General features: G+C 42.9%; 2 protein-coding genes and 1 long non-coding RNA gene across 8 annotated transcripts in view; 1 reads left to right on the forward strand and 2 right to left on the reverse strand.

Moving 5' to 3' along the window:
• The window catches only part of adisspb (adipose secreted signaling protein b), a 28,973-nt gene extending 18,958 nt beyond the window's left edge, over window positions 1–10,015 (reverse strand). The window contains exon 1 of one of the 4 annotated variants that reach the window (XM_088348627.1): window positions 9,874–10,015. The gene's annotated coding sequence lies outside the window, so the exon portion shown is untranslated. The other 3 variants (XM_088348619.1, XM_088348624.1, XM_088348626.1) reach the window with 3 other exon arrangements.
• Window positions 65–24,877, forward strand: LOC148357165 (uncharacterized). Its single transcript, XR_015852131.1, has 4 exons — window positions 65–160; window positions 13,459–13,678; window positions 18,978–19,132; window positions 24,333–24,877. It is a non-coding gene; the product is annotated as an uncharacterized LOC148357165 (long non-coding RNA).
• On the reverse strand, window positions 2,072–25,770 carry rin1b (Ras and Rab interactor 1b). 3 transcript variants are annotated; one of them, XM_088348616.1, is made up of 12 exons: window positions 25,557–25,770; window positions 15,090–15,233; window positions 14,658–14,772; window positions 14,495–14,567; window positions 14,089–14,180; window positions 13,864–14,018; window positions 13,421–13,666; window positions 12,696–13,209; window positions 11,800–12,090; window positions 11,174–11,305; window positions 10,702–10,871; window positions 2,072–8,080 (listed from the first exon to the last, which is right to left on the reverse strand). In XM_088348616.1, the coding sequence occupies exons 2-12, from the start codon at window positions 15,231–15,233 to the stop codon at window positions 7,757–7,759; spliced, it is 2,256 nt and encodes a 751-aa protein (XP_088204742.1). In that variant the 5' UTR covers window positions 25,557–25,770; the 3' UTR covers window positions 2,072–7,756. The 3 variants fall into 3 exon arrangements, with proteins under 3 accessions (XP_088204742.1, XP_088204741.1, XP_088204744.1); XM_088348615.1 differs by having other exon boundaries at window positions 11,174–11,308; XM_088348618.1 differs by lacking the exon at window positions 2,072–8,080 and having other exon boundaries at window positions 10,557–10,871; window positions 11,174–11,308.
• Between the last annotated feature and the right edge of the window lie 359 nt (window positions 25,771–26,129).

Genomic DNA, 26,129 nt, shown 5'->3' on the forward strand with positions numbered 1-26,129 from the left:
CGATCGTCCTGACGAACCGAATCACGTGATTATATCACCAGAAACATTAGGGGACGAAAGTTCTTGCAAAGTTCATGCATCTGTGAGACCCATGTAAATGAGTGCATGAGGTAAATAAATGGATGTGAAGTGGATGCTTGAAAGAGAGAACACCCCCCAGGCATGTAATTGTTTGTTGCATTTTAATTATATCGCCCTTTTCTGTTAGTTTTGCAAAGTTTTTGGACATTTAATCATGCATTTGTGATAGGAGACACAGGTAGCTTTGGGGTGTTGAAATGAGTTATGAGTGGTAGATTGAAAGAGATGGGCAGAGATGCAAATTAGATACGAACGAGAGAACACGCAAATACAAATGTAAACAAAACGAATAGGATTAAAATGAGTTAAAACTAACGCACAACGGACTTAACATTGTGTGCAAAACATTGTTCATGCACAAGTTCAGGGTTTTTTCAATAACAATTTATTTTGCAAGCTAAGTGACATTGTTTTTATGGAAAGCGTTGTTTAAATATTGGAGGTATCACAAACATGCATATGAAAATAGCACCGAAGTGAAAGTTCAGCTTGAAATGAATCCTTTCACGAAGAGCAGTTTTTTTTTTTAAAAAACCTTTCGAGTATTTTCAAGAAACGTAAAAATGTTTAACTGATGTTTACTATATATGAATGGTAAAAGCTAGAGGCATACTTTTTTCGTAACGAAAGCTGAGGGTTCAAGCTACAGAGCTAAATCTTCTGTAAGCCTTCAGAAACGAGTCAAGATAGCCAAAAAATGGCTGGAACCGGCACTTCCCACTTGAGAGAAACGTATGGCACTGAATGAGCGAAGGGAATTTTAAAAAGAAGCACAAACCCGATTGTGAGAACCTTCCAAATACAGTGAAGCAAGCGAGAAAAGACGGACTATAATGAAAGAAAAAGTCTTTCTGAAAGTTTTTGATGATGCACGCACCTGCTAATGCAATGGAAGCGCTTGTCCCCCTTCGTGAGGTTTCGAGACATCAGGTCGGCAGCTTCGTGGTTTTCGTCATTCCTCACATCTTTTCCGGTTTGAGTCACGTGATCTTGCATTGTTTGTTTTATCTAGTCCAGTTGCGACACCTACTGGCGTTATACTTGTTATGTTATCAGAGTGCGGGACGTGAGGACATGAACTCCACTTTCGATTTTTGAATTTTCGACAGGGGGTTTCATTGACTTTCCCTACTTTCTTTCATTCTTTCAACAACTGTTAACAGGAAGCCAGGGAACACCTCAGGGTGACGCCAGAGGAGTTGAACATTGTAGCTGCGGAGAGGGAAGTCTGACGTCTTTTTTGTAGAGACCGGGTGCATTTGTATCACATTTTGCTTTCTTACTTTTCTTACTTTTGGAAGATAAGCTTCAAAAGGTCCTCCTCCGTGTTAGAGAGTGGCCGAAAAAAAGCGATCCAACCATTTTCTCAACTGCATCAAGCTTTCTTATTCCACTTTCTCTTCAAAAGAAATGGCTCCCCTCTTCTTTACACTTTTTACCAACCATATTGAATGGATGCACGACATATCAAACAATAATAATGTCAAAATTCTTAGCACTGGAGATAGTATGGACATAGTATAGAACATCTAGAATGTTTACACATGAACTGGCAAGAGAAAACAGACTTTTTTTTTCCGGGTGGATGCTGGCTGACCTCTCACAGCGCCAGACGCCGGTGGCGGGGGAAAGAAGCACTACAGTAATGTCCTGTCCTCGGAAAAAGGTGCACATAATACAAAATCTAACTTGTAGCAATGTACGGATAGTTTTCGACATCCCGATTTTTTTTTGTATCTACCTTTTATCGTTAGTCGAATAGTTGTAAGTAGGAGAGCGTCTGTAAATATAAATTTCCCCACACAAGAAGGCCAAAGTACTCAATAAGCTAATCCTTTGAAAATGTCTTAGCGAGGACTAGCAGTAGCATAGTATTTACATTGGGCCGGCATCCCTGGTCTTCCTTATAGTGCCCCATGATAAATGGACAGAAAATAGTTGCTCTAATTTTGTCTGCGTCCGACAGAAAAAAAACATTAGTACACATGGCTGTACCCTTTCTTTTTTAATTCTTCCCATTGTTCCAAACAACTCTGCACATTTACAGTGACAATATATGGCGAGCCCACAGGAAACACATGCACACGTCACCGTTGCACAGTCGTTCAATCAAATACGTACTGGGAAAAAAAAGCATGCTATTCTGTTGAAAACGTGGCATCATTTGCAGCACAATACAAGTGCCAACAACCAAAGAATGCTTCAAGTATAAAACAGCAGTATGACCCGTCTCTTCAGACCAAGAAATGAGGCCTGGTGAAACCTCCGGGCCTTCAGTGTGACTTGAGCCTGTGATCTAGATCAGTGTTTTTCAATGTTTTTGGGCCAAGGCACTTTTTTATTCACGAAAAAATCTCGAGGCACACTATACGTCGAGAATGTTTAATAATAATAATAATAATAATTATTTCCTTTGTATTGTCATTCTTTGTAACAATGTACACAGAACGAAATGTCGATACACCTGACCCGTTGTAGCGAGCCGATGCAGCCGCAGCCAACAGAGGGCGCCGCCATTTTACCAATTAGGTATGACTCGGCCGAGGCGCGAACTAGCGACCTCCCAGTCTCAAAATGAATTCTCAGTTTTTTGTTTCATTCTTAAATGAGCTTGTTGAAAAAATTGAAAGTATAAAGTTTTTCTGATCATTTGTGGTCAGTGTGTATCAGGAGGTAATACACATTATTTTTTCTTTTACTCTACTTTTCACCTGTTAAACTGTGCATGCTTCTTGTTTTTCTAGAAAAAATAGCTAAAGTTATTCTTAAAATCAGCACAAATGATCTGTCAGTGGAACAAAATAAATTTTCACTATGTTCTAACCTTTTCTTTTTTGGGGGTGGTTAAACAAAGAAAATATTAATTATCAAAATTGTGGTTACGTTTTAGTCTTAATGTATTATCAATGTTTTAAACAGCAAAATGAAACAAAATAAGTTATTTAATATAGTTCCTTGTACTACTTCATGCAAAAGCGATATTTGAAATAGGAAAAAACATTGGCTTGATTTTTTTGGTTAATTTGATTATTTTTTTCAGTGAAAATCTAAACAGTTTTGTTAAACAAAATTTGTTATTAAATATACCATGCTAACCTATAAACAGATAATTAGTGTATGGTAAATGGACTGCATTTATATAGCACTTTTCAAGAAGATGAAGACCTCCTAAAGTGCTTTACACTTACCCATAGTGTACCTGTTGTATATGCCACTTACTGATATGGATGAATTATACAGTTTCTCGGCTGATCAATGTAAGGAAACAAATATACTGAACAATGGCATGCTTATATACACATAAGATTGGGCAATTTTCTTCTGCACACTAGGCACACCAGCGTGTCCTGGAACACTGGTTAAAAAACACTGATCTAGACTTTGGGGCTGCGCTTTAAGCCCTGGTTAATAGGAAGCGAGCTTTCACTTTGCAACTTCAACATACAAAACTGATCAAGAGGAACCCACTTAGCGCTGCGTCATGCTCAAACGCCACAAAAATAGGTGTTAAAGAAAAGATAAATGAGCCACTTTTCCACTCATGGATTGGAATGGATTTCATATAATAAGCTGCTATCTAGTTCAGTGGTCGGCAACCTTTTTTGTTCCAAGGACCGGTTCATTCTCTGTTGATATTTTCACAGCCCGGCCCAAGGGTGGCATTAAACCTTTTTGTAATTTTCAAAAACAATAATAATGATAATTACAATAATATCAATGATAATATTTATAACAGTAAAAAAATAATAATGATGACTGTAAATCTACAACAGCTGGGGGTTAGCGCACAGCCCCACAGTACTAAGGTCCAGGGTTAGATTTCAGCTGAGGGGTTTGTATGTTCTCCCTGTAACTGCATGGGTTTCTTCCCACATTCAAAAAACATGCATGTAAGGTTAATGGGACAGTCCAAATTGTCCCTAGGTTTGAATGAGAAAGTGGTTGTATGTCTCTGTGTGCCTTGTGACTGGCTGGCAACCAGTTCAGGGTGTCCCCTGCCCACTGTCTGAAGATTCCTGGGATGGGCTCCAGTACCCCCGTGACCGTACTCAGGATAAGTGGTGCCAAAAATTATTAATCAAAAGAGTTTTAAAAATGCCATCATTTTTAGGAGGTGCTTGGGTTGAATGCTTGAGAACTCCCAAAAACAGTCCGGTTTCACCCATGGTTCAACTTTATATTCTGTTTGGAAATCAGATGTGTTACCTTGTTCAAGGTTCTGTACCTCTGTACATTTGCATAATTATTTAGTTGTTTGTTTGATCTTTTTAAGATCTTTTTATTTAAAATGTTTTATTTTTGTACATTTGTTACTACAGTTTGTTTTAAACAAAAACATTTCTTTTACACTGTTTCATGTTCCTCTGTTCGTGTCTATATGTATTTAAATACTGTATTTGAGTTTAAATTCATTACATTTTTTTTGTTGTTGCAGTTAGTTTAAAACACAAATAATAAAGCAGGTTGTGGGTTTTTTTTGTTACTTTTAGATGGCCTGGATGACTTTTAGACTTTGTATCATGTCACTTTGAATATTTAGTGTAAATCAACCAAAGGCTGCTCTTGTACCAGTTTTGTACCAATTCAGATTATCAACCATAGGTAAAACAGGCCTGGCTGCCTTTTGAGGTTTTATGTGTTGATTTCACTGTGGCCAGTAAGGGTAGTTGCTCACTTTGCCAAATATTAATTAGAAAGGATTTCTCTCCAAATTTGCAAATCTGCTGTCTGCTTCGGTGGCCTTATTCTCTGTGGAATACAATCTGATTACAACAGAAACATCTCACATCTTGTATTTTAAGTGTATTCGTATTGACGGAGTAAAACATAGAAGGAGTCATAGCAGGTATGCAAATTATTAAGTAATAGTGCACCCACAAATCTAATTCTGCTTAGGGCCCCATTAAAGCTGGGGCCGGCCCTGGTGGCAAGAGTATTTACAATCGCTCTAGCATGACATAGTTGTGCATACTGATTGGCTATAAGCACAAAATTTTAGATAGATTCATCCTTCCCTGTATCTTCGGCAACCGTGACAGTTGCACCGCCGACACGCAACAGTTCCCGTATCTGCAAACCACACTGATCTTAATTCAAACATAGCACCGGTCCAAGTTGTCATATATTGTAGCAGTGTCAGTAAATGAATAGGTTAAAAAAATGGAACTTATTTTTCCTACATTGCGGCCCAATACCAAATTACCTATGGCCCAGGACCAGTCCGCGGCTTGGTGGTTGCCCACCACTGATCTAGTTGATTCAGGCTTTATTTTAAATTATTGTATAGTCGTGGAGACTACCAATACCAGCCACCAACACTAAAAGTTCATTTTTAAAAAGTCAAAGGTCTGCATTTGATGTACCACTGCGGCAGATTGACGATGAATGCCTTGTTTGTCCCACAAGCATACACGTGGTTGGGATTTACTAGTATTGTGCTAGATTACAGGATTCATTTATTATAGGTAATACCCAACCAGGATTTCTAAAATGCTGACATAGCTTAATTGGAAAAAAAAAATCTCTTCTGAATAACGCAGTATTTTCTCTACCGAGGCACACCCAAAAAAACAAAATGGCCAGAAATTTGAACCTGCTGATTAAATTTTAAATGCGTGACCAGATTTGTGCAATAAGTGATCAGTCATTACATTTTGTATGCATATCAATCTTAGCAACTGGGATCAAACTGTTTAGCGATGATAAGAGCACTGAATCCTAACCACCAGACCACCAGGGACATGGATAGTTGTTCACAATTGGATGCCACTGAATGCAATGGGACTCGGTGGGAAGAGCACTAATCCTATCCACTAGACCAGGGGTCGGTAACATTTTTGAGCCAAAGAGCCATGAAAGTAAAAATATTACGTTTTTTTTTAGAGAGAGCCTTACTACATATTTAAAGACAGATTCCAACCAAATCGTTAAACCCTCTCTTAAGACAAAGCTAATTCTTTAGCACATTTTATTTCACTGTTTGACATTTGATGATTTGATGAAATTTGTTCAAATAATATTAATGCCAGATAATGTCAATACAAATATACCACTTCAAAGTTGTCTCCCTTCCCCAGTTAATTAAATAGTGTTGAGGCTTATTTTAATGGTCATATCTGACCGAAATAATGGTTTAAAAACAAAGTGCAAGCAGAGTTCTTTTATAAAAATGACTCAAAATAAAACGAGGATACAGACGTATTTACCTTCAGTGCAGATGGTGCTAGGCAGAGGGAAGGAAGTGTGTGCATTGTATGCATAGCTTCACCCATCCTACCGCTCACCCAATCAAATTACTCTAGATGCTTGGCTGGCATTTTTGGGGTTTTTACCGTTTGTTCTATGGATTTTCATCATAAAGTGTCTCAACAGTGAACCTACATTGTTTTATGAGCTTTGATATACAGGATTCTATGGAGACATACAGCCGAAAAGGGGTCTGTTGATGTGACACCCTGATTGTAAACTGTAGTTGAGACTGTGACCGATACTATTTTGAGCTGGTGTTGCTTTACCTTTGTTTGTACATACCTTGGCTTCAAAAGCATTTCAAATGGTACTACATAGAGAAAAAACTTTCTCCGAGCCAGATGTACTCATAAAACAGGCCATACATGGCTGGCTAGCCGTATTTTTCCGACCCCTGCACTAGACCATTCAGGATAAAGACGTCACAGAAGGGGGCATTAAGTCTTAGGTCCTTACAGTTCTACACTATTTCTAGTCACAGTAAAAGAATATGATTGAAAATTGGTATAAAATGTAGTTACACATTTTCTGAGCTCATACAAAGCATTGCAAGTGACAAGCATTTAAACACCTGAAGCCATGCGTTAAAATTTTTCTTTCAGTATGACCAAATAACTTTTCACAATGCCTTTCTCTTCATTCAGTTCAGAACGACCGAATTACTTCCCACAACCCCTTTCTCTTTATTCAGTACAAAAGCTCACGCGTTTCGTAAACACTTGGCAAGTCGGCAATACAATACTGTATTACAGTGGTCTTGTTCAATGTCGGACAATATTCTCATGGCCTAGCTTAATGATAAGGTTAACAATTTGGTACTGTGACTAAAATAACGCCTTTTCATCTGTCTTCTGTATCCCTAGTGGTCTAGTGGATGGGTTCCATTGCACTCCCCAAAGCACTCTGAATTTGATTTACGTGGCATCCAATGATATGCAATTGAGATCAGTGATATATCCTGACTGGTCATTCAATGCACAAATGCAGGCTTTTTTTAATTTTTAGTGCAGAACTTAGCCCTTGCTATAGTTTTAATTCCACACGCCTTATAGTCCGGTTCACCTTTCATATGTAAATAACACAAAAGCCTATTTTTGGGGGTGTGCCTTGTAATTTGGTGTCTCTTATAGTACAGAAATACAGTGCTGTAGTTTCAAAAGCAGTTCACTGGTGCTAAGAGCAGGTGTGGGACAAGAGTCAAAGCAATTAATGGACCGCCGAATTTTGGCCTCTCATCCCAACAGTAACTGCTTTTGTCCAACTTATCCTTCAAAGGGCAAAGCCAGACAATTTGGCGAAGAGGCGCCAGCATCCATTTCGGTGACGTCGGCCTTCCACCGTAACAAGGCCAGCCTCGTGCTGTCGGTTTTCAGATAGGAGTTTTCAGCAGGCGTCCGTCTTATCCCTTACCCCCACCCACTCCCGCTCACTCCTCGCACACTGACTCGCTCAGGTCCACAGCGCCACCTCTGGTGAGCCGCCGCATCTTACTGAAGTCGTGGTCGGTCCTCAGGTAGGACAGGGAGGGGCCCCCTTCACTGTGGCCCGCCAAGTCCTGCGGCTGAGCCTGGGCCGGCAGTGCACGCATCTCTCCGCCGCTGCGCCAGTACAGCGTGTACTGCTGTGGGTCAGACACGCCAAAAGTGGCAGCGCACAGCTGCGCCAGTGCATGGCTGCTCTCTCCTGCTCGCCACTGCAAGGTCCGCACAGCACTCCGCTCTCCATCCTGGAACAGTATCCGAACGCACCTCTGGAGGTGGTGGGGATTAGAGGGGGACAGAAAGAAGACTGAGGCTAGATTTACACTGCAGGGAAATCAGATTTTTTTACAGTGACGCAACCTGTATCCGATTTGTTAACGTCCGTGTGAACGGCACATTTCCGATTTTTTTTCACTCTAGACCCAGGCCGCCTTGCAACTGGCTGCCAACTAGTTCAGGGTGTCCCGTGCCCACTGCCCGAGGACAGCTGGGATGGGCTCCAGCACCACTGCGACCCTACTGAAGATATGCGGTGCATATAATGGATGGATAGAGCGACCCAGGCCACTTTCATATGTGGTGCTAAATCGGATACATATCTGATGTTTTAGAATCCGACTCCTGTGTGAACGGCAGAGGCGCATTCTTGTGACTTGCACATCATTGAGAGGCGGATGAAAGTGTTGAAATCAACAACAATGATGGATGAAAACACAGAAAGCATTCACTGGGGGAAAGTCAGGTTTTGGATTTAACTAATATTTGGTGGGAATACTTTGTTCAGCCTCCAGGAGCACAATCATTTTCAAATTGCTAGATACACTATGGCGTTAGCATCCATGAGTACTTCCACAAACAATTAGCGGAATGCCTGTGATGTCACGTGCCCTCTTCTGCGCATGAGGGACAATTGTGGCATTCACACAGGAAACGCATAGAAGTTCCAGGAGAACACATACAAGTCGCATTTAGTCGTAAATGTGTACGATCTGACAAAAACATCACATTTCACCAGAAAATGAGAATTTAGCATTAAACACTGCAGTTTGAACTTAGACTTACAGACGTCTGAATTTAAAGGAAAACCAAATCAGTGATGGAAATTCCGACTCTTTTTAGAGAACCGCCTCTTTTGATCCAGTCTCACTGCAAACAGGCGGCGCTGTCGGCTCCCAAACGGTTCTTCAGATGTTTTTGTTTTAAATCCCGTACTATCAATAATAATAAAACATTCATATATTATTATTTTATTTATTCTTTCAATAGACAGTTATAATTTCAATTTTTAGATTGTTTATACAAAGAAAACAACACAGAGATGATGCCACTCATATTGACCAGTCACAAGCACCCTCACGTGAGAGACAGCGAGAAAGAGAGAGAGAGAGAGACAGAGAAAGAGAGAGAGAGAAAGAAAGAGAAATTGAGAGGGAGAGAGACAGAGATAAACAGAAAGATAAATTGAGGAGAGGGTTAGAAAGACAGAAACAGATAGAAACAGAGAGAAAGAAAGACAAAGTAAGAGAGACACAGAAAGAGCGACAACAGAAGAGAGGGAGAGAGAGAAACAAAGAGAGAATGAAAGAGAGCAAGATAGAGAACGAAAGCAAGAAAGAGAGTGAGACAAGTGAGCGAGATAGGAAGCATCTCATTGAGCCGTTCAGTTCGCTGACAACACATTACTACACCCCAAAGAGGTCAGAAAGATGAAGGAAGAGCAGAAGTTGGGTGCTCTTTAAAGGCAGAATGTAGTGTAAGCAACTTGCTTGAAGCCATCTCGCTTTTCCTCCCTCAACCACTGCTGACCTTGCCAAGTGAACTCTTCCTTAGCAACTCTTCTAATGCTCTTCTCCTGTCTTCTTCCAAATCTTATTTATGTCTTATCAACGCCAATAACTGGCGTTCGTCTTAATTCATGCAAATAAGCGTTAACAAATCGGCTGTATTTCTAAAGTGCAAATATATTGAGGGTGCACGCAGCTATCTTTAACCTGGAGAAAGTCACTCACACTGATGCAAACTCACATGATCACACATCAATCAGACAACAGGTCCTACTTACAGTGTTAGCAAGCTCTTCGCCGTCCGTGTGCATATTGTGTTTGCCTGCTCGGATGCGTAGATGCAGCTCAATAAATTTCATGTTATCTGACCGCCCACTTCCTCATCGCACTCGCCTCACAGATTGCCCGCCCGTGCCGGAGCTCAATCTGGCCGCGGGCTCACTTGGAAGGGCTATTTGAAGCCCAAAGAGGTGCCACGTGACCACACGAAAACATTGTGCTTAACAATACCCATATCCCTCAATACCCCCCCCCCACACACACACACTGCTCGGACCAAATCTGAGCCTACCACTGTGCTAACAGGTAAAAGTGTGTGCGTGAGTGCGCTGGTGTGATCATTAATGGCCCACATGAGAGGATTACCTTTCATAAGTAATCCCTGCAAATTAATTTCAAGCATGATTACAAATGCTGGAATGGCAACACCCATGCTTTTGAAAATTGCATATGGACCTCAGAAAATCTCTGAAGCTCTCCGGTTTAAGAAACTGGTTGGTTGGGGCCGATTCGTCAGAAAATGATTCACTCTCATTGATAGGCCTCACCCTGACCCTTAAATCTCGGCATTATTCATAACGAAAGAGAAAATCAACTCAAATGCATCACTCATTGTACTTGTTCAGTAACTGTTGCTAAAATTGGGAGATAACGTCTTTGAACATTCTGCGTCCTGCACCAGCCAACAGCAAAATGTCCTTGTTCTCTTGCATTTTAATCCATCTACATTGCTACCAACCTTAATACAATTTTCTAAGTGAGTCAAATCAGAACATTCATCTCTGGCATTGGTTTCCAACAGTTATTCTTTTTGAGACCGGCGCTACCTGGCTCCGTAGGGTTTCCTTTTGTCTCTGAGCCTCGCAGCTTCGCCTGCAGCGCCACTGCTTTAGTGCCTCCTGGGCCCCAGGTGTAAGGCTACCTGAGACGGGTCTGCCCTGGTCCAGGCTCTGGATCAGATGTAAGCTGGCAAACACGCCGGTCAAGTAGGAACCACCTGTAAGTACCAGAGGCTGCGTTCAGCCTGACAGAAAAAATCAAATTCTTAGCCTATCGTGGTATTAGATGAACGCTTGTTTGCTTATGAGATCCACTGCCCTGTAGAGTCCTTGCATACATATATTAAACCATACAATAGGTTTTTTTTGCTTGGCTTTGGACCCATGGATTGTGAACAGTGTTGACCGTAAAAACTAAGGGTAGTCTTTATGTTTTATGCGGTTTGGCCAGATTACTCTCAATACAGCCAACTTGGTCTCCAAACAAGTTCAACACAAAAACATTGCAGTGAACGCTGACCTTCCCCACTAAGCCAAGATGGCTCCAGGAGCTCCATCATGTACTCCACCTCCATCAGAATGTAAGGCTTGTTGGAGTTGATAATCACGTAGGACAACGACAGCAGGAAGTCATCCCAGCTCACTTCATGCCCTGCTGTCAACCGAACACTCAAGATATCACTGAGAAGTTTAGACAGGCAATCAACAAGGAATTTCTCTTATTTTCCATAGACCAGGGGTCACCAAACCTTTTTAAGTTGAGAGCTACTTTTTGTTACTGATAAGCAACAAGGGCTACCATTTTGATATGCATTTCTAAAACTACTACTTATCTTTTTAGTATTATGTTGTTACTATGTTGTTACCAGGTTTTTGTCATTAGAGGTAGGGTCAAAACAGGATAAGTCAACCACTAAAACATGACATTAAGAGATAAAATCTTTAGAACAAAACAGGATAAGTCAACCACTAAAACATGACATTAAGAGATAAAATCTTTGAAAAATGCTATCAATGGTGAAATATTTTTGCGGTACTCGGGGGGTAGTTAGGGGGCTACCTGGTGGCCACGGGCACTATGTTGGAGACCCCTGCTTTTAACTAACTTGATATGAAGCTGTGTCATCAACTTTGCAAGAATCTCACCGTGCTTGGCGCCCAGTGCCTTCTGCACGCATTTGCAAATCTGCAGTAGCAAAAGCACTTTGTTGACGGGCGAGTGTGTGCGTCGCATCTGCGCCAACTTCTGCTTCACCTTGTCCACCTGCCGAGCGTCACCCAGGCCTTCCCCAACACAATCGTCTTTCAGACGCGCAAGGTTGCAGCTGAACTGATGGCTGTACACTTGCCGCTGGTGAAGCGCAGCAAGGGCTTTGTCAAGGTTAGGCCTCAGGGGTTGCAGCACACAGAAGAACATGGCACGCTCCAGGGCAAGATCTGCAAAGGCCAGGAAAAATTGTGCAATTGCAATGTTTCAAGTCAAGTACTTCCCCCTGTATCCCTGTACAGATGTCGACAGCGCTCGTGTGAAAAATTAAAAGTTGAAAAAGGAGAAAAAAGAGAGAACATGGTTAACCCAAACTATCATATATGTCTCAAATTTGTTATTTTCTCCCACTGCCTTCCCCAAGTTGCTTTCTGTTACTGACCATTGTGCTTGCTAAAAAATACCTCAGGTGGTATACTGTAAAACTGCCTCTCCCATGAAACACAACCCCCCTCACTCCACCACTCTCTTTGAATCGTGCGCTCTCCTACCATGCGTGGGCCTGTTAGATCTTTTTATGATAAACGAGAGAGAGGGGAAAAAATGCAAATGGCTCCACCAACGCAAAGGCAGATAAATCCGAGTGCAGGAAGTAAGGCGAGCGACCCAGCGATCCCCTCCCACCCTTCAAGTACGTGCCAGGCAACGCACATGCACGCACATACAGTACACAGAAGCCCACATCGAGGACTGTGTGATTTTACAACCATGCATGCGCAATAAAACAATATGTTTCCTTTTATTTTGTTTTTGGATTCTGTTCAATTGTGTTTACCTTTTTCGTTCTCTGGCACCAAAGTTTCGATAGGAGGTTCCAGCTCGCCGCTCTCCAGTAAACAAGACTTGGCCTGGGACAGGAAAAGTCGCACACTCTGCAAGAGCTGCACAGACGTCATGCACGGCGAAGAGGAAGAGTCGACAGTCAGTGATTTGAGAGAGGCTGTTTGAGTCAGGAGGAAGTCCTGGACCATGGCTCCAAAAATAGATCGCCTGTCCCGCGACAACTCCAGCACCAAGCGCGCCAAACGCTTGTCCGGAGCAAAGAAACACACAAATGCCTTACTCATGCGGTGCAGCCCGCCACGACCCCGTGACCGCACCAGTGGCGGCCGCCGATAACCCTGACTTTGGCTGGGGACCCCACTCTCAGAATCAGAATCACAGTCGTTCTCATCATCAATGCTGCTGAAGGAGCTGTTGCTGTCCAGCTCGGCCAGCGATGGCGTTGCCCGGCGCTCCGGGGCCAAGAGAGCCACTTCGATCAAGGGTACCTCGGCCGGCGCCACCTGCTGGACAATCGGAAGATAGTCCACCTTAAGCAGAATACATAAAAAATTATCCCCGACCCTACTCAAGGTTACAGTAGGAAACGCCACGATCATAGGGTGTCTTGAAAAGATTGTGCCAAGCAACTGGATTCTAGGGTGAGGGTTATTAGCTCTGGGCAGAATTGCTCCATTTGAACGTTCAGAAATTCAGAGTCAAAAGACAAACCCTTACTAGAGGCGATTGTGTGATTGTCATGTCTTCTTCCTCAGATCCTGGTGACACAGCAGGGGTTCTCCTCAAAACTCCTGCCCCGCGCAGCCTCTCAGACTCTGTAGGCATCTCCATTGATGGATGCGGGGAGTAGGAGCCCACACCCTCAAGGGAAAGATTCATGGAGGACTCAGAGAGATGGATCCGCATGCTACGCTTGAAGCGATGTCGTCTGTTGGAGGCACTGTGATGCTGTATGTCTGATTGCTATGGGAATGGGTAATACAAGTACATCTTCTTATCTTCCATTGTTTTGATGCATTTGATTGCAATGTTGTGTGTGGTGATTCATTCAGGCCAGATTACTCAAAGAACATACTTCACTGAGAGTGCCTACTGTTGTCTGAACCCATGTTTTTCACCCAAAGTTCACAGTAATCAGCATTATGACTGACACAACACACCTTGCATACTTCTAGCTGCAAGAAGAGAGGGTTTATGAAGCAAAGTTTTCCACAACTGCCCAGAACGCGACACATGTCCAAGGCCGGATTCACCCTGCCCGGCGATGCAGGAGGTCCATTTTGAAGTTCCAGTGCACTTGGAGAGTTCCAGAAGTCTGTGAAGAGATGAAGTGGAGCTTGCTGGTGTCCTTTTGACGAGAAGCGATAATGACGCCTTGGAGTCACCTTGGCCCATGTGCGAGATGATCTCCAGCTGCTTGTGTGTTGTGGCCTTGGCAATTGCGTCCGGCAACTGGAGAGGGAAAGGCAAGATGTCCCTGCAGACAATTATAATACCCCTGTATTAAGGCTTTCAAAAGGTGAAAGATTCAAGATTGAGTTACTTGTTAACAATGAGTCAAAAGTTTTGATGTAGATTTAAAAAAGCTGTTCTCTCTTCACAGCTTCCCATTTATTATTAGTCCTTAGATCTTAGCCAGGAAACCGGACTGGAATTGGACTCATATATAGTGTTTTATTGACATTCCTCGTTTGGACACTTTTATTTGTGATAAATAAATTCATGTTTTCCAAGAAAGGGAGGACCTTCATAACAAGTTCTTATTCTTCAGTAAAAACATAGTAATCAGACCTGCTGACACAGTAGAAGGCCACCATGCGACACAGGTCTGGGAAGCTGAGTGCAGAGCTCTCTAAGGCAAACGCTAACGGAAAAGGAAACAAGATTTTCAGTGAAGCTCCCCCCTGCACCCAAGTCCACCTCACCCCATTGTCAGCCACGTTGCTGTACTTACTGTAGTCTTCCTCGCAGATAAAGCACTCCTGTACAGAGGAAAAACTGCTGCCGGTCGTCACCCTCATGCATAGAACCTTCCTCTGGCTGGAGCTGCACTTGCGGACCAGAAAAGTCTGCAAATAGACTTAATTCAGCAGCTTACTGGCTAGCTAGACTGGCAGTAGCAATGAAAAGGGGGTTTAGGAAAATACATTGAAATCTCTTGTTGCCTTGAATTTGGAGGAAGAAGTAAAATGGTAAGAATTTGACCCCACTTAAACTATTGCCTGTTAAGGCATTAGAAATACAGTATGATTGTTTTTTTAAATGGCAATTCTCATCCAGTTAGAATTTGGCAGCGCAGTACACGAGCTGGTTAAATAACGTGAATTTTTTTCCCGTGAGCGTGAATTGGTTTGAGCGGTGCCCAAGTGCTGGCACGCTCGCTCACCCCGACAGCCTCTCGTAGCAGAATGTAGAGGGCGGATTCCTGCTTGAGTGCCAGCTGAAGCCACACCGGGTGTGTTAACAGCAAACGATCCAGGACGCTCAAGGCCCTCTGGGAACTTGGCTGAGAGGCTCCCGTCTCCTGCATCTGAAACCAACCAGAGCAGACATGCCGTCACGCCTCCACTGAAATGCCTTGCTGTGGTCAAAGCAGTGGGGTAGTCCAAGTAAATCTGTCAATTTATATGAGTATTTTCTAAACATGTGTATTTCAGTTAAGTGTTCTTTAGAGCTGTTCAAGTGGGTGCTTGATGATGCGGCAGCCTCAGGCATTCCCCAGCTCCAACAACTCCCGGAAAAGACATTTTCGCGGGCATCTATGAGGCCACTGATGTTTCTTTTTTTAATGCTTTCTTGTCAACACTAATCAGATGACAGTGGTCAACAGACGGCCAGCCTCCACATTACCATCAGATGAATTGTCGGTGGCCCCATCCATCATTGACTGACAGTGAAAGAGCAAATAGTCCATCAAGGAACTTAAAGATCAATTTTGAACATTTGGCTGTTCTTTTGTTCTGTCGAAGGGGTAAAAGACAACACAGTATGATTCGGGGCAGTAAGTCAATGCCGCCGTAGTTCTGAGTCATCTCCAAACATCCCTACAAGTGCATGAACTGACACTCGGATTGAAGTTTTGTTGCGTTTTCAATGGACCACCCAGTTCCCTAAAGGCTTTACAGTTTTGTCACATTCATGTATTCACATGCACGTATTCTGCTCCTGGTCATCAGCAGCTCCGATGCCAGAGCCTGTGGGGTCTAGCAGGTACAGGTTTGCTCATTCTCATCGCCCGAAATTCAACAAACATGTAAAGACAGTCTTTGTTCTGTCTCATCCCCATCCTGCAAGAGATGGTGATGGGACGGGCCGCTAAAACCAGGTCTGTGAAAGATGAGCCACAGCTGAACTCTAAGCTCTGAGCTCCTTAAGGCTCTGCCGCGCAAACTCTTGGGTGCGTTCTTACGTTAGCATGACGCTAGCAGGCCTTTTCCAGTGTCTCGGAGGACATGCCTCCCCAACACCCTAGCATCTCGGCACACACTCGGCTCGGTGTTCTGCTGGATGTCACCCTGCGTGGGCTGCCGGCGAGAGTTCGGCAGTGTAGCAGCAGATGGTTGTCATGACAACCCTGGCCTACACACTCTAACGGCATTCCCACTCAGTCAAACACTTTTTCACTGATAACGCTCACACACACGTTTGTTGAGCAGCAAGGGGGCCACCACTTTGTTTTGAAAAAAGCTTGGAATAAAGAATTCCAACTGAGAGCTCGAGTGAATTTCACGTATTTCACATTGTTGGGATAAACCAAGCGTCTTGGCAACACTCTGGAAACCTTCTGCCAAATACAGTTTGCTAGAGTTTTGTCCGTTTTGCTGCCTCACACCTGTTACGTAAATCCTCCCCCATCTCCGCTTGACAGCGGGCATGATCACCATAAGTTGGCCAATCACAGCCTGGGAGGGTTTCTTTGTCTTGTTAGCAGTAATTGTACTCATAGTTGCACCGGTCACCTTTGCAGCATCACATTTGGCAGCGAGCCCAGCGTGTGCACGTTGGGGTAATGCGACTCTGTATATTTTCCTTACGTAAATCTCGACTGCACCCACACACACACGCTTGCAAAGCAAAGGTTGGAAGTGCAAATACACTGTTGCTTTGCTTGAATTCATTGTTCAAGAAACTGCAATTTTCTTTAATACCCTATCAAATTTTCTGAACACATGATTCTGTAGCCACAGTCAAAAAAAAAAAAATCCAATCAGTGTGTGAGTGAAGCTAGACCAGTGGTTTTCAACCATTTTTCACAATTTTTTTCATTAAAATTTTTTTGGGCGAGAATGTATAAAAATTAATTTGCAGAACTACTCTCATGGCTTTTTTACAGCTTAAATTTACAGTATTATGTTTTTATTAACATTTGTGGTCAACATGACTCAGGAAGTAAATCAATGAATTTATTATGGTTAATATCTTTTATTTAGGATTTTTAAGTTTTTTTTACATTTTTAAGTGATAGATCTAGAAAGACACATTCTTAAAATGAGCGAAATTCATCTGCCACTGGAATTATTTTTTATTTATGACATAACATATTTTTTTGTAAAATAGGAAACTAATGGGCTTCACGGCAGCTGAGTGGTTAGTCCGACTACGGCACAGTTCTTAGGTCATGAGATCGGACCTCCCGTGTGGAGTTTGCATGTTCTCCCCATGCTTGCGTCGGTTTCCTCCCACATTCCAAAAACATGGATGTCAGGTTAATTGGCCCGTCCAAATTGTCCCAAGGTGTGACTGAGCGAGTGAATTGTCGGTCCCTGTGTGCCCTGCGACTGGCTGGCAACCAGTTCAGGGTGTCCCTTGTCCACTGCCCGAAAATAGCTGGGATGGGCTCCAGCACTCCCCGCGACCCTACTGAGGATAAGCGGTGCAGATAATGGCTGGATGGATGGATGAAAAACAACCCACAACTTCATCAATAGTTTGGTAGCACCTCAGAAAAGTATAAAAAGCTTGCTTAAAATGTCAATTGGTACACTATTGCGAGAATGTAGCCCATACAGTACAATGGTATCTAGAATATATTCCGATAATAAAAACTTCTCGGGAAGTATCTCCAGCCTCTGATGCTTCTAAATATTCTCATCGCCCGAAATTCAACAAACATGTAAAGGACTAGCGGGGAAAACTACCGTCCTCCAATAGCAACGGAACACAATGTTATATAGGCCTTCAAAAAAGAGTCAAAATGGCAAAAATTGGCTGGCACTGGCTCTTTCCATTTGAGAGAAATGTCTAGCATTAAATGAGTTAATTAGTATTGTGAATTTTTGTTTGACAATGTGTCAAAAGGCATAGATTTGGCAAGAACTGAAGTGATGTGTTACCACTAGTATCGAGCAATCGTTCTTTTGTCCCCACCATTAGTATGTAATTCGTAAAAAGAACATTTCTTCTTCTGAGGAGGGGGCATAACATAAAATAATTGCGCACCACCGAGTTAACTCAACAACTTTGATGCCTGTTGCTAAACCAAGTGCCGCGATGTGGGTGGTAAGCCAAAAAAAACACCGCTTGCGTCGCATCTGCGTGCACATGATGGCACCTAACTTTAGCCTGATGACTAAAAACTGTGCACATATGCGGGTGTTGGTGTGCGTGCGTTTTTTTCGCGGTCCTCCACGGCTGTGACGCGAATATCCTTTTTAGAAGTGCGAGAAACTGGCAATATTGGCCACTTGATTGCAAGCATGAGGATCTTTTGACCTGTGTGTCTGTGTGCTTTGTGAATGCGTGTGTTTGTGCGCAATAGTCTGTGTCAACAGAGTCACTTTTGAGGACGTCAAACCTTAACTAGCAAATTTAAGATATGTTGGTCATCGTGAAATGACTAAACTTGTTTCCGAGGGACAGGACTTACTTTAAGACTTGTTCTTTGAATTTCATTATGGTTGGAGTCAGGCACAGATCTAGATTTTCTCACCTGGGTGGGCACTAAAAAATCTTGAAGGGGGGATAGACTTCTTTTTTTACTCTCTGCATTTTTCTGGGCTTAGGAGCGCAAGTAGGACATTTGCTTGTGTCCAGTTGAGGCTGCCCAGCCTCACGGTGCGAAGGTCCAGGGTTCAATTCAAGATGCGCCGTCTTCCCTGTGCGGGATTTGCATGTTCTCCCCGTGCCTGTGTGTGTTTCCTCCGGGTACCCAAGTTTCTTCCCACATTCCAAAGACGCGCATGGCACGTTTTTTGACCAGTTCAAATGGTTCTGAGTTGTAAATGAATGACTGAGTTGTCTGTCTTTGTGTGCCCTGCAATTGTCTGGCAACCAGTTCAGGGTGTCCCCTGCCCACTGCCTGAATATATCTTGGATGGGCTTCAGCACCCCGCAACCCTAGTGAGAATAAGCTGCACAGAAAATGGATGGCTGATGGATGAATGGATGGACAGATGGACTTGACTAGCCACCAGATGGAGTCATGACAAGGTAATTCCACAAATGACTTCATAATTGCATGTAAACGCCACAACGCAGCAGCAACCCCCCAAAAGGAGATCCTACCCTAAAGCATCGTAAGTGTGCTCCTGATACTAAGCAGGGGCGTGATATTTTTTAGAGCTCTGGGGGTGCTGGGATCAGATCAAGGATATACGAGCTACAAAATTAGTATATATATATATATATATATATATATATATACTGGACTGTCTCAGAAAATTAGAATATTGTGATAAAGTTCCTTATTTTCTGTAATGCAATTAAAAAAACAAAAATGTCATACATTCTGGATTCATTACACATCAACTGAACTATTTCAAGCCTTTTATTATTTGAATATTGCTGATTTTGGCTTACAGCTGAAAAAAACTCAAAAATCCTATCTCAAAATATTACAATACTTCCTCAGACCAAGTAAAAAAAATAATTTTATAACAGCAAAACTAAATCAAACATTTGAAAATGTCCATTGATGCGCTCAGTACTTGGTTGGGAATCCTTTTGCACGGATTACTGCATCAATCCGGTGTGGCATGGAGGCAATCAGCCTGTGGCATTGCTGAGGTGTTATTGATGCCCAGGATGTTTCGATAGCGGCCTTCAGCTCATTTGCATTTGTAGGTCTGGTGTCTTTCATCTTCTTCTTAACTATACCCCACAAATTCTCGATGGGGTTCAGGTCAGGGGAATTAGCAGGCCAATCAAGGACAGTGATGCCATGGTCAGTGCACCAGTTACTGGTGGTTTTGGCACTGTGGGCAGGTGCCAGATCATGCTGGAAAATGAAATCCTCATCTCCATAGAGCTTTTCAGCAGATGGAAGCATGTAGTGCTCTAAAATCTCTTGGTACACAGTTGCATTTACTCTGCACTTGATGAAACACAGTGGACCAACACCAGCAGCTGACATGGCTCCCCAAACTATTGCTGACTGTGGGAACTTCACACTGGATTTCAAGCAACTTGGATTTTTCTCCTCTCCAGCCTTTCTCCAGACTCTGGCGCCTTGACTTCCAAATGAAATGCAAAACTTGCTTTCGTCTGAAAAGAGGACTTTGGACTACTCTGCAACTGTCCAGTGCTCCTTCTCCATAGCCCAAGTCAGACGCTTCTTCCGTTGTCTTGAGTTCAGAAGTGGCTTGACCATGGGAATACGGCTATTGTAGCCCATTTCCCGGACACGTCTGTGAACTGTGGCTTTTGATACCTGGACTCCAGCTTCAGCCCACTGTCTTTGATGCTCCCTCAAATTCTGGAAGCGGCTCTTCTTCACAATTTTGTTAAGGCTGCGGTCATCTCTCTTGGTTGTGCAGCGTTTCCGGCCACATTTTTCCCTTCCAACAGACTTTTTGTGGATATGCTTTGAAACTGCACTCTGTGAACAGCCTGCTCTTTGAGAAATTTCTTTTTGTGTCTTACTCTCCTGATGGAGGGCATCAATGATGGTCCTCTGGACAGCAGTCAGATCAGCAGTGATTTAGTTTACTGAACCAAGCTGAGTGTTGTTAAGGCTCAGGAAACCCTCGCAAGGTGTTTCGAGTTAATTAGATGATTCAGGTGATTAGTTGAATAGCCTACTTGTATACTTTTTCATGATATTCTAATATTTTGAGATAGGATTTTTGAGTTTTCTTAAGCTGTAAGCCAAATTCAGCAATATTAAAATAATAAAAGGCTTGAAATAGTTCAGTTGATGTGTAATGAATCCAGAATGTATGACATTTTTGTTTTTTTAATTGCATTACAGAAAATAAAGAACTTTATCACAATATTCTAATTTTCTGAGACAGTCCAGTATATATATATACACAGGAGGTTCGATCTCATGACCTCATAACTGTGCCACCTCATAACTGTGCCACACACGCGCTAACCACTGTGATGTCGTGCTGCCCAATCTTTTTTACTATCACATTGATTAAATAGTTTTCGTACATGTTATCCTCAGCTGATAGCTCTTCTTATAAAAGGGACAATGTGTAATATTTAGTGCCTCCAGGTGGTACAAAAAAACTTTCATTTAGTAAAAAAAAACTACATTGGTTTGACTACCAGGAGAAAATACATTAACTAAAATACCAATGTTAGTTTTTGTGAAAATTTCATAGGTCGAGAAATCTTTAATTCTTTTACATAGTGGAATCCCTACCATGTTTGTCTGCCGTCATGCTGCTTGCTGTGGCACAGGTTTTTGTTTTCATTAGACAACAGTGCCATCTAGGAGTCAAATATGACCCACTGGGGCTTTAACGATTTCAATTTTCCTTATTAAATGATGAAAGACCTTACAAAAACAATGCAGCATCTTGTTACTCATAGCAAGACAGACTATGTAGAATAAAAACAAAGATCATTTGTGTAAACAAGTTATTTTATTTACCAACACAAACAATTTTTTCTGCATCTTCCTTGGTTCTTTCTCCACTTACTGTAAACTTAGTGTCGCTTGTTATCCCTAGCAGTGCAGGATTTCTGACACTTTATTTGGTATACAGATGGTTTTACTCTGTAACAGAAAGTTTAACAATTTAGTTTGAAATAAATGCTTCATTAAGGATAATATTTACTCATGTACCGCAACAATATTAGCAATATACGAAGACACTGGCATCTGCTACCAGTGACTAAAATAATCTGGATTAGAGTCTAAATAGATAGAAATAGATAGATAGATAGATAGATACTTTATTCATCCCCGAAGGGAAATTCACATTTCCAGCAGCATCCCTGAGCTGAGAACAATACAATAATAAAGCAAAAAGAATACAATATACAAATACCCATTGTGACGTGCAAATGCCCACTGTAGCGTGTTATATAGAATAACTAAATAGTGCTACACAGAATACATATTGCAATAAGATTCGGTAATATGCAATGTAGGTGGTGCAAGACAAAATCAATCTTACGGGCCGGTCACACAGCCGTTTGCGGCTGAATCACGGCTAAAATTTTGCGGGTTTTTTTTGCCCGTGGTTGCCCGGGATGGAAAATGCGCAAAATTGGCTAACCCGCTGTTGATCGGTGGTGTGCCCGCAAAACAGACGCCGGCGACTGTTCCGCTTCCTCATCGCGTCATTTCTGCGTCATTTTCTCGTGTGGACCACGGGTATAAAAGCTCCCGAGCCGGTGTTGTGCCCAAATCCGACTCCTACGCAACACCCACACCGCCCCACCCCCTCGCGTGACTTTTTCATCCACGTTAACAAACGCATTTTGTAGAATACGATCGCACTTTATTGTTTAAATAAACGCGTTATATAGACTAGGATCTCCCAATTGTTATAATTAGCTCGCTTTATAGTTTTAATAAGCGTTTTATATAGAAAACGATCGCTTTCGTTGGAAGCGCAGCAGAATGCGCGTTCACGCGAGGGGGGGGAGGATTTTATATACGGTGTGCATTACTGTTCGATTACGTTCACAACAAATACAAAGACGGAGTGGATTAAGTTGTATTACATTTCCAACAAATGCAAGACGATGTGGTTTTAGTTGTATGTTCGCCATTACATTCCCTAAAAGTGAGGTAAAACGAGGTAAAGGTGGTTGTATTAGCGAGGGGATGCAAATCTCGGCACCGGGCTGTAGAAATCATAACCGCACAAGACACAGTCCCGTGAAGATCAAGATTTCAAGCTATGGCATCATTTTTATTTTATTATCTTGAAAAGAAATGCTTAGAAATAAAAATGGATTAAGACGAGATCACTACGCTGACGGGGGGGGGAGGTTTTAAGGGTGATTGTTCTATCTTCTTTATTCATTATCCATTATCGATAAGTTCATAATACGCTACAAAGCTTTGGAGCCGGGACTCTTACTCTCAACCAAAAGGCAAAGCCAAGGTCCCAGAATTAAAGCCTTGCTGCGAATGCACCGAAAGATTTATTCGAAATGAAGAGAAACTACGCTGACGGGGATCCATGTTCACCCCCTTGACGTCACGAGCACAAATGACGTGTGCTCGGCAAATCGCGCTGTATATACGCGGAGAAAGGCGTCTGACTGTCACACGCGTAACACGCTAATTTCACGTAATAACACCACGATACAGGCGCAGAACATGCTATTACCATGCTCCACCCACGATTACCCGCTGAAATTTCCCGTCCTACCCATGTGTAACCACGCCCTGGCCGCGGCCAGAGCACGTCGTTCCGCGTCATTTCCGCGTCATTACTTCGTGTTGACCACGTGTGCGGCACGCGGTTTAACACGTGCTCAAACTTTTGAGCAGCTCAAAAGTTTTGAACGCGGCCAACCACGTGAAAATTTCCGACCGCAAGTAAAGCACTGCTCTATCTCGTCTATATGGCGGTCTCAAATCGTCCAACAGCGCCCAACGGCATCTGCTTCACGGCCAGAAATTTCTGGCCGTGGTTCAGCCTCAATACGTTCGTGAAAGGCTGTGTACCCGCGCTCTGAAGAATTGAGCAGCGCAAAACTTTTTCGCGCTGCCACCCGCGCGTGAATTTCCGACCTTGTGTTAAGCACCACTGTATCTCGTCTGAATGGCGAGCTCAATGCGACCAATAGCGTCCGCCTCAAAGGCAGAAATTTCTGGCCGTGATTCAGCCGTAAATGTCTGTGTGACCGGCCCATAACTAAAAAAACAATTACTTTTGGGGGGGATTGTTTTTCCCCAAAATTGTTATATGGGGAACTCAATTTGAAATGATCAAAAAGCCTGTAAAATACGGCAAGTGTCCATACGTTGACATGTGTGTGATTCTCACTATTCGTTGCCATTTCAGCATGTATCTTTCTCAAAAAGAATATAAAAAGTTAAATGTGTATACTAGTTCATCTGAAAGAGGGACTTTTAAACTATAATGGAAATGTATTGGTCCAGCCAAAGATATGATTCTGTAAGATTTCCTTTATCAATTACTTCACGCATGACATAGGCCAAATGTCCACTTCTTTCTCTGTGATTTTTGGCCTCTTTCACGGAGATCTGCCACTTTTTTTCTCCTCTCTGTCCTTTATCCTTCCCTTTCTCCTTTTATAAGATAAGCTTATCTTCTCTCAGGGTCAAAATAATCAAAGCGGCAGCCTTTCCAGCACCTCCGTGTTATCTCGCACTTTTTGTGATTTATTGTTTTTATTGTCTGTTTCTATCTTCGGTGTTTTTCGTCCCGTTTGACAACTACACTTTGGATTACTTTCTATCCTATTGTTATAGGTTTTAACGCACAAAAATGCGTTTATTTGAGGAATCAACTCCTTGCCCTGAAGAATTCTCGTGCCGGGGTGATGAAGGGGCCCTATCATGGATGGAGAGCCGGAGCTAGCCAAGCGGCTAGCGGCGTTATAAGCCTTTGGTACCGTCCGTAATCCTGGTAAATGTGAACTCTCTACCAAATAAGACCGACGAACTGGCTGCGCTGGTGAAAAACATCAAAGCGCACAGGAAGTTTGTTTTACGGAAAACGCGGCTCACGTCTAGCATCCCGGACGCTAAGGTGGAGCCACACGGAGCTACCCGGACCGGGGCTATCCGGAGCTACCCGGCATCAGCGCTGTTAGACAGGGACACAAAAGCCTGCGGCAAGCGAAGAGGAGGTGGATTCGCTAACACGAGGTGGTGTATCCCTGGGCACAAAGATTTCCGTCTGCCGCAAGGACGTCGAACTTTTGGACTAGCGTGTGACGTAATCCACTCCGCTGTGGCTAAACTACAACAAAGCACCCCAAGGGCATCCTGTTAATCTGTTAATAAACAACAAAGGAGACTGCTGGAAGTGTGAATTTCCCTACGGGGATGAATAAAGTATTTATCTATCTATCCATCTATCTAATAACTGAAATTAACATTATGTGAGAAATATTATCATTAGGGCACGAGAGATTTGATATAACCATTAACTTATTGGATTTTTCCTCACTTGTATTTGTAACAGAATTCAATCAAACATGACTGAGGGCATAGCATTTTAGTGTACTTGTACTACAATCAAAGTCGTCTATTTAAATTTAATACAGCCTGAATAGATATCAGTGTACCTTATGGTGAGAGGGGCAGTTAAGCGTACAATAACATCTTTTAAAAAAGCTTGGTTGTTTCTGTGTATCGTCGGTGATGTTTTTCTTTGGCCATCTATGCTCCCCCCAAGAGGCGAGGAAGGCGCGAAGTTTACGCCCACTCCTACGTCGACAGGATGGAGCCTCTCACTCTTGACAATTATGTCAGGAAAACCATCGTGCACAAAAACCCACCGACCCTGACCTCAAGTAGGAGCTGCCACTTGCTAGTACCTAAGTGTGTTGCACGGCAATCGCAGAGACTGACTTTGTGGGCGCTGAACTCTTCTTTCAAAAGAAGTCATTGTCACAAATGTTGACGGTGAGAGTAACCGCGCATAGTACAGAAGGTCATGCGCCGGCCTGCTGATAAGGTGCCCCTTACCTTAATCGTGTTTCCCGACCGGACTGCTGAGCACTTCCAGTTGCTGGTCAAAGGAGAAGTGTTGATCAAGTTAGAGGAGGTAAGCAGGTGACGGTGTGAGTGAGCTCGTCAACTCGGAGAAGAAGGCGCGGCGACAGAAACCACGCAGGCGTACAGGGAGATTGAGCACATCACCCACAGTCTCGGTGCTCTGCTTGTGCGTGTAACTCGCACCAAGTCCACGCGACTCTTCCGAGCCCAAACCCAGCACGGGCGTAGCCATGGGAACGCCGTTCGGCGCGTCATTCCACCGGAACCGGACTTTGTCGCACGTCAGAGCGCTATTTGTGTACCGAACCTTTGCAGGAATCCAAACATCATTTTGAGCCCCCAGCCCTAAACCCTCAAAGTAACACTAAGTAGTCAACACTTTTCTAAGTCCCTGTTGTCAAACAAATCCGTACATGCACTTTTGCTTTTTATGACTGCAATAGAAAAGTTCAACTAGGGTCCTTGGGCTTAATTTTCATGAACGATGGGTGCTTCGTTTGAGGAGTCTGTAATAAGTTGAAAATAGAATATTTTCTATATAAG

Source organism: Urocampus carinirostris, chromosome 11 (genome assembly GCF_059441175.1).
Source record: "Urocampus carinirostris isolate Australia breed hairy pipefish chromosome 11, RoL_Ucar_1.0, whole genome shotgun sequence".
NCBI classification, from domain to species: domain Eukaryota; kingdom Metazoa; phylum Chordata; class Actinopteri; order Syngnathiformes; family Syngnathidae; genus Urocampus; species Urocampus carinirostris.

Coding starts and splice junctions, on each gene's coding strand:
- rin1b (XM_088348615.1), bottom strand. CDS start 15,233: ATGCAGGAGACGGGAGCCTCTCAGCCAAGTTCCCAGAGGGCCTTGAGC. Junction 14,568..14,657: donor TATCTGCGAGGAAGACTACA/GTAAGTACAGCA, acceptor CTTTTCCGTTAG/CGTTTGCCTTAGAGAGCTCT. Junction 11,309..11,799: donor GGCACTGGGCGCCAAGCACG/GTGAGATTCTTG, acceptor TTCGGTTGACAG/CAGGGCATGAAGTGAGCTGG.